General features: G+C 38.5%; 1 protein-coding gene and 2 long non-coding RNA genes across 3 annotated transcripts; 2 read left to right on the top strand and 1 right to left on the bottom strand.

The window, feature by feature from the left end:
* The first annotated feature begins 5291 nt into the window (after window positions 1–5291).
* Window positions 5292–8703, top strand: LOC125061534 (protein TsetseEP-like). Its single transcript, XM_047667009.1, has 3 exons — window positions 5292–5437; window positions 6597–6636; window positions 8035–8703. The coding sequence occupies exons 1-3, from the start codon at window positions 5292–5294 to the stop codon at window positions 8701–8703; spliced, it is 855 nt and encodes a 284-aa protein (XP_047522965.1).
* A 268-nt stretch (window positions 8704–8971) lies between these two features.
* LOC125061128 lies at window positions 8972–13089 on the top strand. The gene is made up of 2 exons (XR_007118982.1): window positions 8972–9295; window positions 12601–13089. It is a non-coding gene; the product is annotated as an uncharacterized LOC125061128 (long non-coding RNA).
* Window positions 12896–13609, bottom strand: LOC125061134. The gene is made up of 3 exons (XR_007118987.1): window positions 13548–13609; window positions 13132–13159; window positions 12896–13033 (listed from the first exon to the last, which is right to left on the bottom strand). It is a non-coding gene; the product is annotated as an uncharacterized LOC125061134 (long non-coding RNA).

Raw genomic sequence — 13609 nt, 5'->3', positions numbered from 1 at the left:
AGTTGGGATTTTCGAAGCCAAGGTAGAACGAGGGAGTTCTAGGTGTATGCCCGGGGTAGAAGTTGGGTGGATACCCTTGGTATGCAAATGGTGTGCCAGCTGGTTCTGCTGCAGCAGGGTATGAAGTTGGAGGTACGTCCGGTGGTGGAATATAATAATTCTGTGGAATTGCTGCACCTGAAAAAATAAAGACGTAACTGACTTCGCTAATACGATAAACAATATTTTTTTTACAGGTTTCAAACTCCTGTTAACTTAAAAATTGAAAAATTCATATTAACACGACTCCTATCAATGTTCTGGCCAGTAAGTATTTATTATTATTTTATTAAAAAACTTAAGTGGAAAGGCCAGGCCAAACAGAATAATAAGATAGGGAAAAAAAAGAGAGGTCGCCTTCTTGGGCTGACGAGCTTGTAGTGGTGTAATTATTGTCTTTATAGAAATTTCGTAATTGTATTTGTAATATTGTCTACGCATCATTATTTCGTAATTCCACTTGCATGTGGATCAATCAGTCGCCCTATAACCACCATGTAAGTCTGAGGACAATAAAGCTAGTGAATTCTATTATGGTTTTCATTTGGTGTACCTCAAACACTAAACTGGTGACCCCGACGTGATTCGCGGGCGGCCCGACGTGATTCGCGGGCGGCCTGACGTGATTCAATGGGAACAAAAAGGAAAATCTAAATAGGGCGGGGCGACTCACAAAAATATGTAAAAATTTGTCGTGCAAGTATACGAAGAAAGCGCACAACAACGGCGAAATCGCAGCCATGGCCGGAGCATCATCAGCAGCACCACAGATGCCTGCTGTAGCAGACACAATTACGGGGCTCATGCAGCAAATAAACAAGCTCATGCTGGAAGTTGCGGCACTCCGCAGCGAGGAACAAGATCAAGGACGTCCCAGGAGTCGCGGCCACCAAAGCTACAGGAGCAGGTCCGCGTCGCACAAAAGAAGGACTCCAGGGGATCCAGAGTGGCTCTGCAGGTTTCATTTCCGGTGGAGGAAGAACGCGAGGAGGTGCGAGGAACCTTGTGCCTGGCGTAAAGACAGACAGCGGCGCGGGAAACTAAAACCAATATATCCGCAGGCGGTGGACGGATGTACTCAGGGACAGGTATCTAGTAATCACCGTTTGTTAGTTAGGGATAGTTTTTCTAAGTTTACTTTCCTGATAGACACAGGAGCTAATATTTCAGTAATCCCGAAATGGTGTGTTAAACAACGCACACTAATTCATTGCGATTTTAAATTATACGCGGCTAATGACAGCGAGATAAAAACATACGGCATATGTTATTTAACAATAACTTTTGGTCTTAGGAGAGATTTAAAATGGCCGTTCATAGTGTGCGATGTTAAGCAACCAATAATTGGGGCAGATTTTTTAAGAAATTTTAGATTATCAGTTGATTTATATAATAATAGATTAGTTGACCTAGTTACTAATTTGTACGTTTGTGGAACAAAGAGTGTAAACTTGATAGGAGCGGTGAAGTCTATTAGTAGTAGCCAGCCGTACGCGGAATTACTTGAGCAATTCAAGGAAATCACGCGCCCACCTATTTTTAAGGAAGTGCCAGAACATTCTATCATCATATTGAGACAACAGGTCCGCCAGTGTATACGCGCGCAAGGAAGCTGCCACCTCACAGGTATGATTTAGTTAAAAAAGAATTTCAGCTGATGCAGGAGTTAGGGATATGCAGACCATCGAGTAGTCCGTGGGCCAGTCCACTACATGTAGTGCCTAAAAAGAACGGTGAAATTCGACCTTGCGGGGACTATAGAATGCTTAATGCGATTACAAAACCGGACCGTTATCCGATACCTAGAGTTCAGGACTTTACTTATGGTTTACATAACAAAAAAGTTTTTTCAAAAATTGATATTTGTCGAGCGTATCATGTTATAAAAATTAGGCCGGAAGATATTGAAAAGACCGCGATTATTACCCCATTCGGACTTTTTGAGTTCCCAAGGATGACGTTTGGACTGCGTAACGCGGCCCAAACATTCCAAAGGTTTATAAATAGTACGATATTAGCAGGCATAGAACATTTGAATAGTTTAGATGATAAGAATATAACCGGAGAATCATATGTATTCGGGTATCTTGATGACGTCATCATTGGATCAGATAACGAGCTAATACACCAAAAGCATTTGCGACTATTGTTCGAGCGTTTCAGTAAATATAGTATGTCAATTAACTTAGGAAAATGCGTTTTTGGTCAAACAAAAATAGAGTTTTTAGGATACGAGGTCTCAGAAAAGGATATTAGTCCGTTACATGACAAAGTTCAAGCTATCGAAAAGTACCCGAAGCCCGAAACTATTGTTGACCTTCGTAGGTTTCTCGGCATGTTAAACTTTTATAGGAATCACATACCGAACGCCGCGAAAGTACAGGGAACGTTAGATAGGTATTTACATGGAGTAAAAAAGAACGATAAGCGTAAGATACAGTGGACAGACGAGGCTAGTAGGGCATTTGATTTGTGTAAAGAGAATTTAAAAAACGCCGCTACTTTAGCGCATCCGATTGCAAACGCAGAATTAGCTTTAATGACCGACGCATCCGATTTCAGTATCGGCTCGGTGTTACAACAAAAGGAAAACAACACTTGGAGACCCCTAGGATACTTTTCAAAAAGGCTTACGGAATCCCAAAAGAAGTACTGCACATATGATAAGGAACTTTTGGCGATTTACTCAGGCATCGTTTATTTTAGAGACTTAATAGAAGGTAGGAATTTTACGGTGTATACAGACCATAAACCGTTAACATTCGCATTTAGTAAGTTAGGCTCAAACAAAGAATTACCTAGAAGGGCGCGACAGCTGTTATTTATTAGCGAATTTACAAATAACATTCAACACGTAATAGGTAGTGAGAACGCAGTTGCGGACGCATTGTCGAGGATAGAAGAGATAACATGTCCGAATCCGATACAATATGTAGACATCGCCCATGCGCAGGCCGATGACGCTGAGTTAGCAAATTTATTGAGTACAAGTACCGCTAGTAGCATACAATTGAAACAAATGAACTTAAATAATTCTAATGATTTGATTTATTGCGAAACGTCTACTAAAAATATTCGGCCATACATTCCGAAAGAGTTTAGAAAGTCTATATTTGATTATTTCCATGGGTTAGCGCATCCAGGGATCAAGGGATCGCGAACACTTATATGTAAAAAAGCATTTTGGCCAAATATGAACAAGGATATAGGGATTTGGGCAAAGACATGTATTCAATGTCAAAAAAGTAAAATAGTGCGACACACGGTGTCTAAGTTAGGTACTTTCGAGGAAGGCGACCGTTTTGCACATTTGCATATCGATTTAATAGGACCACTACCCGTGACGGAACATGGCTATCGGTACTGCGTGACGATGATAGATCGGCGTACACGATGGCCTGAGATTTGTCCAGTTACTGATATGACGGCTGAGACTGTTGCAAAAGCAGTTTATGATAACTGGATCTGTAGGTACGGTTGCCCAATTTTCCTGACGTCAGACCAAGGCCGGCAGTTTGAGAGCGAATTATTCATAGATTTAATGAAAATATTAGGCATTCGTAAAACACGCACTAGTCCTTATCATCCGCAGGCAAATGGTAAAATAGAAAGATGGCATAGGTCTTTGAAAGCGGCATTGATTGCGAGGTTAAATAATAACGCAGCTTTGTTCGCAGAATTACCTACGGTGATGCTAGGACTGCGAGCAGCGTGTCAGGCGGACAGCGGTTACATAAGCGCAGCGGAATTCGCTCTAGGTCATTGTTTACGTTTAACTGGTGAATTTTGTAGCGATAGTATTACCAAAATAGAGAATCCGCAAGCGTACATAATTAGATTAAGAGATATTTTAAATAGTATTAAACCTAAATCTAGAGATTTTAGTAATAAAAATATGTTTGTACATGCTGATTTAAGTTCCTGTTCACATGTTTTCTTGAGAATAGACGCAGTACGGAAACCTTTAGTACCACCTTATTGCGGACCCTACAAGGTATTGGAAAGGAATAAAAAGAATTTTAAGATCGCAATAAATGATAAAATTTCTTATGTTTCAATAGACCGTGTAAAGCCAGCGTACATACTAGATGAGTTTAATAGCAACCAGGTTAGCGGAAACTTAGATCAGCATAAGCAGGTTAATGAACCTTTAAAAACGCGTAGTGGTAGAAGTATTAAGCAACCCGTTAGGTTTATGTTTTGATTTGTAAGCAACATACTTAGTATTGCAAATTCCGCGATTGTTCAGCTAATTGCAAAACTAATTTGTATTTAGATTTAAAAGAAAAATATAGAATTCATTTATAACTGTGTATATATTTATAACATTTACACTTTGTCATAGTTTGTATTTAAAAGTTTCAGAAGTCAATTTTTTTTTGTGTTTATATGTATCTACTCATTTTTTTTTTAAGAAGGGGGTGTATGTAGTGGTGTAATTATTGTCTTTATAGAAATTTCGTGATTGTATTTGTAATATTGTCTACGCATCATTATTTCGTAATTCCACTTGCATGTGGATCAATCAGTCGCCCTATAACCACCATGTAAGTCTGAGGACAATAAAGCTAGTGAATTCTATTATGGTTTTCATTTGGTGTACCTCAAACACTAAAAGCTTAAAGAAGTTGGGACGATTGGGAGAAAAATGCTCAAGGTAGAGAGAGACGGAGCCAGTTGAAAGAGGCCTATACTCTAAAAGAGGTCCTTGAAAAAATATAATTATTTTTTTATAAAACTTTAATGTATCTTTTGTAAATATGGATTCATGTTTGTTATATTCGTACAGACTACCTCATCCACACCCAATGAAGTTTAAATTTGTGGTATTTCAGTTTTAATGTTGTATATTTTTCCATATTTGATAGAAATACTATACTATACTATTTTATTGCCTAGAACTACTAAATATGATAATACTTATATTAGTATATTGTTTCATAATTTTAGTGTTTTTCTTTTTTTGTTGTAACTATCACTTATAGTTACAACTACGGATCTGGATATGACTCTGACTCCGCTTCAGCTAGTGGAAATACGTTAGGAACTAGCTCTGGCTCTGGTTCAGGATCACGCTCAGGCTCACGATCATGCTTAGGCCCAGGATCATGTTCAGGCAAAGGCTCAGGCAGAGGCCCAGGATCATGCTCCGGCCCAGGATCATGTTCAGGTGCAGGATCAGGCTCAGGCACAGGATCATGCAGAGGCACAGGATCATGCTCAGGCATAAACTCAGGCGCAGGCCCAGGATCATGCTCAGATACAGGATCATGCTCAGGCTCAGGATCAGGCTCAGGCTCAGAATCATGCTCAGGCACATCATCATGCTCAGGCTCAGCATCAGGCTCAGGCTCAAAATCATGCTCAGGCACATCATCATGCTCAGGCTCAGGATCAGGTAAACGCCCAGGATCATGCTCACAGCCAGGATCATGCTCAGCACCAGGCTAATGCTCATGCTTAGGGACCAGCACAAGAGGAACTAGCTCTGGCTCTTTTAGGTAGATAAATTTTGTACGATTTCTGTCTATAGATCCGTATAACGCAGTCAATTTAGATTATACTAAACCGATATTAATAAATAAGCAACCATTTTAAAAATTGATGTATTGAACCAGAAATATTACATTATTATTATTATTTTTTTTTATAGAATAGGGGGCAAACGGGCAGGAGGCTCACCTGATGTTAAGTGATACCGCCGCCCACGGTCACTCAGCCCAGAGGGCTCGCGAGTGCGTATACTCGTATATTCATTATACTCGGAAATTAATATTAAAATCTCGGAAATTAATTTAATGCCAGCATCGGCTGTGGAGCGACCTCTTGTAAAACCATACTGCTGGCTATGCATAAGTTTATTATTATTAAAATGTATCAATCAAGAATAATTTTTGTAACGATTTTACTCAATGCAGGCCGCACAGATATGGGTCTAAAATTTGTGGGGTCAAAAGTGCTGCCCGTTTTGAATAACGGTGATTTTACTTAGCTTCTTCTCGTCTGGAAAGACTCCACAATCTATACATTCATTAAATATTATAGCTAACTCTGAACTGATAGCATTGATTACTGGTTGTAAGATAAATACAGATTCACCCCAAAGATCTCTGGTTTTTTTTAGCTGTTTAAATGTTTATATAATATCATTGTAGCTAACGCGGCTAAATATAAACTCATGATTGCATACAGGAACATTGTTTTGCAATAATAAAAGGGCGGCTGATGGTGAAGAATTTAGAACGCTGGTTGTATTTAATGGAATGTTAGTAAAAACTCTTCAAATGCAGAGGCTACTTCAAGGTCGGAACTAATTACTATGCCGTTTATGTTCACCTTATATTCAGTATCCCTTCTGGAGGTTCTTCCAGTCTCCTCGTTTATAATTTTCCAAGTGGCTTTTATCTTATCAGAGCTGTTGTTTATTTTTAGACCTAAGTGTTTCGCCTTTGCGATTCTACACTCTTGTCTAAAACTTTTTGAAATATCCTAACATGAGTTTTAAATTCTTCACTGTCATTATACTGTTTTTCATCATACAATTCATACAATTTTAGCCTTTCTTTGTGTAGTTCCGGAGTTGCCCAGTCACAAAAGGTAGGTTTCTCCGAGACCAAAAAAGTCTTTGGAGTGAATACATTTTTGAATTCATCAATAAATGAATCAAAAAATGTGTTATATAAATTATTTGGTTACCTACTGCATAATGTTTTCTTTTTTGGAACTTTACATTTAAGTATTTGAAATTCAAACAATTGTCCAGAGTGGTCAGATGTTGTTGATAATACAGGCGTTGATAGGAACTATATTATTATAGAAAATATATGTTGCCGTGGTGGCTGTTACCCTAGTAGGTCCAATAAAATTATTAATTAAATTAATATATGATTTAAACAGATTAAGCATACGTTTACTTGAACTACAGTTGTCAAGAAAATTTACATTAAAGTCTCCACTAACTATCAATATTTCTTGGATTTTTGCAATTTGTACAGAACCTGCTCTAATATGTTTTCTAAACTATCATATTGAGCTGAAGGAGGGCTATACAAACTAACAATGATAAATTGATCCAGCTCCATACAATAAAATTCAATAAGGCGTTCCACAGAGAGGCTCACTACGTCCTTCCTTTCTTTAAATTTTATTTTTTTTCTAAGCAATATTAATAAGCCTCCGTATTGCATTTCCGCTGCAGAACGAACTACCTATCTTATTTTTGTAGTCGCTATTCAAAGATTAGCAACCTCGCCTTGGCGTCAGGCGGTAGGAAAGATTTTCAAAGCGATATCTCGGGGCGGTTTTCTTAACATTTCCAATTACGAGTAAATATTTATTATTTTTACAGCTTCTGACTTCCATCGTCTAAATTTGTAATTTCTCTAATTGTGTTAATTGTCTTTGATATTACTTTTACAACGTAACTCTATATTTACTGGAAAACGTAGTTTTTTTATAGAAAAACGGGCAGGAGGCTCACCTGATGTTAAGTGATACCGCCGCCCATGGACACTCTCAATGCCAGAGGGCTCGCGAGTGCGTTGCCGGCCTTTTAAGAATTGGTACGCTCTTTTCTTAAAGGACCCTAAGTCGAATTGTTCTGTGTGAAAACAATGCTAAGAAGTTTAGAATGATTTGGAAATTTAGAATTTAAAAATAAAAACAACACTCTTGCTTTATTCATTTATTAATATTTTTGGTTCCATACATAGATTGATTTTTAAAATGCTTGCTTACTTATTAATATCGGTTTTGTAAAATCTAAATTGATTGCGAATGACTGCTGGCATCTCTAAGTAGTTACTGAAGCAAATGCACAGTTTGCCCTTTGATTGCGGATAAGGACGAATAAGACGATTCCGGGGATGACTGGTTCGATAACTGGAATTTGAAAGCGTTATACGGATCTATAGATAGAAATCGTACAAAAATTTTGTCTATCTAAACGAGCCACAGCTAGTTCCTCTTGAGCTGGTTCCTGAGCATGAGCCTTAGCCTGATCCTGAGCCTGATCCCGATCCTGAGCCTGAACCAGAGCCTGAGCCTGAGCCTGAGCCCGATCCTGAGCCTGATCCTGATCCTGAACCTGAGCCTGAGCCTGAGCCTGAGCCCGATCCTGAGCCTGATCCTGAGCCAGAGCCAGAGCTAGTTTGTAATGTATTTCTACCAGAGGTAGTGCCAGAGCGTGATCCTGAGCCTGAGCCTGATCCTGATCCTGAACCTGAGCCTGAGCCTGAGCCTGAGCCTGAGCCTGAGCCTGAGCCTGAGCCTGAGCCCGATCCTGAGCCTGACCCTGAGCCTGATCCTGAGCCAGAGCTAGTTTGTAATGTATTTCCACCAGAGGTAGTGCCAGAGCGTGATCCTGAGCCTGAGCCTGATCCTGATCCTGATCCTGATCCTGATCCTGATCCTGAGCCTGATCCTGAGCCTGAGCCCGATCCTGATCCTGAGCCTGAGCCTGATCCTGAGCCTGAGCCTGATCCTGAGCCTGAGCCTGATCCTGAGCCAGAGCTAGTTTGTAATGTATTTCCACCAGAGGTAGTGCCAGAGCGTGATCCTGAGCCTGAGCCTGATCCTGATCCTGAACCTGAACCTGAACCTGAACCTGAGCCTGAGCCTGAGCCTGAGCCTGATCCTGAGCCTGAGCCAGAGCTAGTTTCATAGTTGTAACTATTAGATCCACTTTTAGGCTCTACGCCTAGAGTGTAAGGGTTTCCAGACGCATTTTCAGCGTTGGTTGTTGCCTGAGCTGTATTTATTGGTATTTGAACATTTGGAACAATGGGCAAGGGTAAGGGTAGTTGAGAAATACTACTGACTGGAGTCAAAGGTGGCAGTGGCTTTTCTATTGGAACACTTAACTTAACAATTATAGGTATTTGAACAGGTTGTACTGGTTGAGTTAAGGGGACTATTGGGACGGGATTGTTAGGAACCAGATGAACCGGGTAGTTGGGATTTTTGAAGCCAGGGTAGAACGGGGGACTTCTAGGTGTATTGACGGGGTAGAAGTTGGGTGGATACCCTTGGTATGGAAATGGTGTGTCAGCTGGTGCTGCTGCAGGATGGTATAAAGTCGGAGGTACGTCCGGTGGTGGATTATAATAAATCTGAGGAATTGGTGCACCTGAAAAAAGAAACACGTAACTGAATTCGTTAATACGATAAACGATATTTTTTGACAGGTTTCAAACTCCTGTTAACGTTTAAAATCGAATAATTCATATTAACACGACGCCTTTCAATGTTCTGGCAAGTAAGTAGATATTTATTATTATTTTATTAAAAAACTTAAGTGGAAAGGCCGGTCCAGACTATATATTAGGTCCTTACATATGAAATTGGCGTTTTGGAGGAACAAAGAGTCGAATATTTTTAAATATAATATATTTAATTAATCAAAGTATCTTCTTCTTTTAGTGCCTCTCCATTACTGGAGGTTGGCCGTCAGTATCTTGAAGCGTGTCTTGTCCTGTGCCAGATGCAGCAACTCTTCTGCAGTTGCAATACCTGTCCATTCTCTAACGTTGCGGAGCCATGATTTCTTCCTTCTACCAACACGCCGTTTACCCTGGATTTTACCCATTATAATTAATTGAAGGAGGTGGTAGCGGTCATGGCGCAACACGTGGCCCAGGTACGCAACTTTCCGTTGTTTAATGTTCTGCAAAAGTTTTTTCGACATTCCAACTCGTTTCAGAACCTTCTCGTTAGAGACCTTCTGGATCCAGCTTATTCGAAGCATGCGACGATAGCACCACATCTCAAATGCTTCTAAGCGCCGGCGGGTATCTTCTTTAATTGTCCAAGCTTCACAGCCGTACAGAACAATTGGCCATATGTAACAAAGGAGAAGTCGGACTCGGAGTTTAATGGTCATGTGACGGCAGCACAAAACTTTCTTCATTTTGTTGAAAGATCCTCGGGCAATTTCGATTCGAGACCTAATTTCCTGATCAGGATTCCACTCGTTTGTAACCCAAGTTCCCAAATACTTGTATTGCCGCACCCGTTCCAACGTTCTACCAGCTACGGATAAATTAGGTACTAAAGTATCGTTTCAGGAAATGACCATCACCTTCGTCTTTACTGCATTAATCGTCAGACCGTCTCTTTCGCTAGTTTCATGAACTTTATTAACAAGCATTTGTAAATCATCCATTGACGAGGCTATTAAAACAGTGTCGTCTGCATAGCGAATGTTGTTGATTATCTTTCCGTTAACTTTCACACCAACCTCTAACCCCTCAATGGCCTCTGATATAGTTGCTTCGGAATATACATTGAATAGCAACGGAGATAATATACAACCTTGACGAACACCACGGTAAATACCAATCTCATCCGTTTCCTCGTGATGCACTTTCACGGTTGCTTTTTGGTCTTTGTACAGGTTTCTGATTACTCTTAGATCCTTTTCATCGAGACCGGTGTCAATTAAACGATTTATGAGAACGTCATGCTTTACCTTGTCAAAAGCTTTTTCATAGTCTATAAAGCATAGGAAGACGTCATTCTGCATATCTTGACACTTCTGTACAAGGACATTCAGAGCAAAAAGAGCCTCGCGTGTGCCTACACCAGAGCGAAAGCCAAACTGGTTATCTCCCAATTGTTCGTCACACTTACTTCTTAACCTGTTATGTATGACGGTCAAAAATAACTTTAGCATGTGGCTCATAAGACTAATTGTACGATATTCCTCGCATTTTCTAGCGTTTTTCTTTTTCAGGAGGGTAATAAACGTAGATCTTAGCCACTCGGTTGGGAGGTCACCTGTGTCATAAATGTGATTGAATAATCGTTTGAGCAAGTTTATGTTCTCCCCTTCCAAGAGTTTAACGACCTCTACTGGGATGCCATCTGGACCTGGGGTTCTGCCCAATTTAGCCAATTTTAACGCATATAAAATTTCTGCTTTTATTATGGGTGGGCCAGTATCATTACCAGTTAAGGACATTGCGAGGTGTCTTGTTGGGTCTTCAAACATTTTTGATATGTATTCCAACCATCTATCCTTCTTGGCCTCAATACTAAAAAGTAGCTGCCCGTTTGTATCGGCTAAGCTAGTTAAATTGCTGCACTTAAGTCCCAACATTTCTTTAATATTTTTGTGCACATTGAAGCTATCGTGTTTGTTGTGCAGGTCTTCCATGATTTCACACTTATTTTTGAAATGCGTCTCACGAGCCTTCTTAATTTCTTTTCTGATAATATTATCAAGCTCCTTATAGCGCAGAGGATCAATATTCTTGCACAATCTCCGATCTTCCATTAGCTGTATAATGAAATCACTTATCCATTCCTGCTTCTTCGTTGTTGTCGATGGTCGAAGGAACTTAGTACAGGTATTATGTATAGCTTGCTTGAGGCAGGTCCATATTTCAGGACTTGTTATTAAGGAGATAATTTACTCAATTGATCATTCAGATCGTTCGAGACTTCGAGTTTGGTGTTCGGATCCGTAAGCTTTTTTAGATTTAATTTCACTTGCTGGCTCTTTGATTTAACTTTTTTGGGTTTACAATAGATGCGAATAACCACTGGATTGTGGTCAGACCCAATATCTGCCCCCGGATAGGTTTTCGCGCTCTTGATACAATTTCTAAATCTTTTGTTTACCAATACATAATCAATTTGATTTCGCACAATATGTTGAGATGTATGCATTGGAGAAGTCCAAGTATACAGACGGCGTGGTGGCAACTGAAAAAATGTATTGGCAATTATCATGTCTTTTTCTTGACAGAATTGTATCATATATAATCAAAGTATGAACCATTGTTTTCTATGCAAATTTGCCATCTCATAGGTAGTTCATTGATCCCTTTACTGAAAATACCAGTCTGACGGGAATCAATAAAATCTGTGAAGGCGATTTGGACTGCCCCATCAGAGTTAATTTTTTTCCCTTGCAAGTGGTCCAAAAAAAAAACAGAAAAAAAACAATTGAATGACGGTCATCGAAGCACAAATACGTGAGTAAATAGCTGTATAAATTTGAATTTGGAATTCCGTACCAAAGATGAGAGCATCGTGATTAAAGTGGCCAGTACGAAATACGCCAATTTCATATGTAAGGACCTAATAATAAGAAAGGGAAAAGAAAAAGAGGTTCGTGGGCTGCCGAGCTTACAGAAGTTGTTGCGGACGATTGGGAGAAAAATTCTCAAGATAGAGAGAGGTGAAGCCAGTTGGAGGAGTATACTATATACCTATACTCTAAAAGAGGTCCTTGAAAAAAAAAATTTTGTATAAAAAATTTTTGTGTATCTTTTGTAAATAGGGATTCATGTTTCAAAAAATAAATTAGGCTTAATTGTTATTATTATAGTCGTACAGACTACCTCATCCACACCCAATGAAGTTTAAATTTCTGGTATTTCAGTTTTCATGTTGTATATCTTTTCCATATTTGATAGAAATACTATGCTATAATATTTTATTGTCTAGAAATACTCAATTGAATAATACTTATGTTTCATATTTTTTTAATATTTTAGTTTATTCTATTTTAGAGCCATTTATTCTAGTGTTTTCTTATTATTTAAAATGTTACAGACATGTTGTGTCTCTAATCATGTGCCAAGCAGTAAATCGCAACTATCGTCTCATCGTGATGATAAAACAACATCTGAGCGCATCTTCCTCATCAAGGGACTGCTAAACGACAGTGTATATCTGTGTCAGGATGTTTATGTGCCTGTGATGTGTGTGGATAAGTTAAACTATTGTGTATTCTCTTATATACGGGATTCGATTAATTATATCTTTCATAAAGCTATTTAGCATATAAAAATTTTTTATGTGAAATTTTAGTACATTTTTTAAATTGTCATTGTAAAAAAATATATACGTTGCCTATGACATTACTTATGGGTTAATGTCTGATACTCTGGTAAGTATATCAAATAAATTAAAAATAAATTAAAATATCACTGGTTTTAGACGCCAATCGTTGATTGCTGAGGCGGGTAATTGACAATTGACATACCTGATACATTGAAATAATTGTATTATTTAATTTAAATAATAAAATTGTTTCCTAACTATGGTAAAAATTATTTAAAAACACGATTAAATTTTATTTACCTTGAGGAGCAGCATGAGCATGCAGAATCTGAAATAAATAAAAATAATAATCGTAAAAATTTTCACAATAATGCTATATCATCGAAGTACAACATTGCTAGGTTTGATGCCTAGAAAAACTATATCTTTTTCACAGTAAAGACAAAAAGGTTGATCAGCTTGCCATATAAAGAAAGAATATTTCCTATATTTCAATTATCTTCTAAAAGACTTTGATTAAAAAATTGCCAACGCGACTATGCAATGGCCAATATCCAGTAACAAAATATAAACAATAGACATAACCGGTAATGTAGTTCTTGTTTTGTCATACATTTTAACTATATTTTAAAGTATTATATACCCATTATTAAAAAATATATCGTTTCACGTTTAAAAATATTACGAGATGGATTAATAAATATAAAATAACTTACGCTTAAAACGAAGAGCGTATAAATGGAAATCATTTTAGCCATAGGACCGTAGTGTCCGTTAA

The sequence above is a fragment of the Pieris napi genome, chromosome 23, assembly GCF_905475465.1.
Source record: "Pieris napi chromosome 23, ilPieNapi1.2, whole genome shotgun sequence".
In the NCBI taxonomy this organism is placed as follows: Eukaryota; Metazoa; Arthropoda; class Insecta; order Lepidoptera; family Pieridae; genus Pieris; species Pieris napi.
The sequence above is the reverse complement of the archived record's forward strand: the minus strand, read 5'-3'. Positions and strand labels throughout refer to the sequence as shown.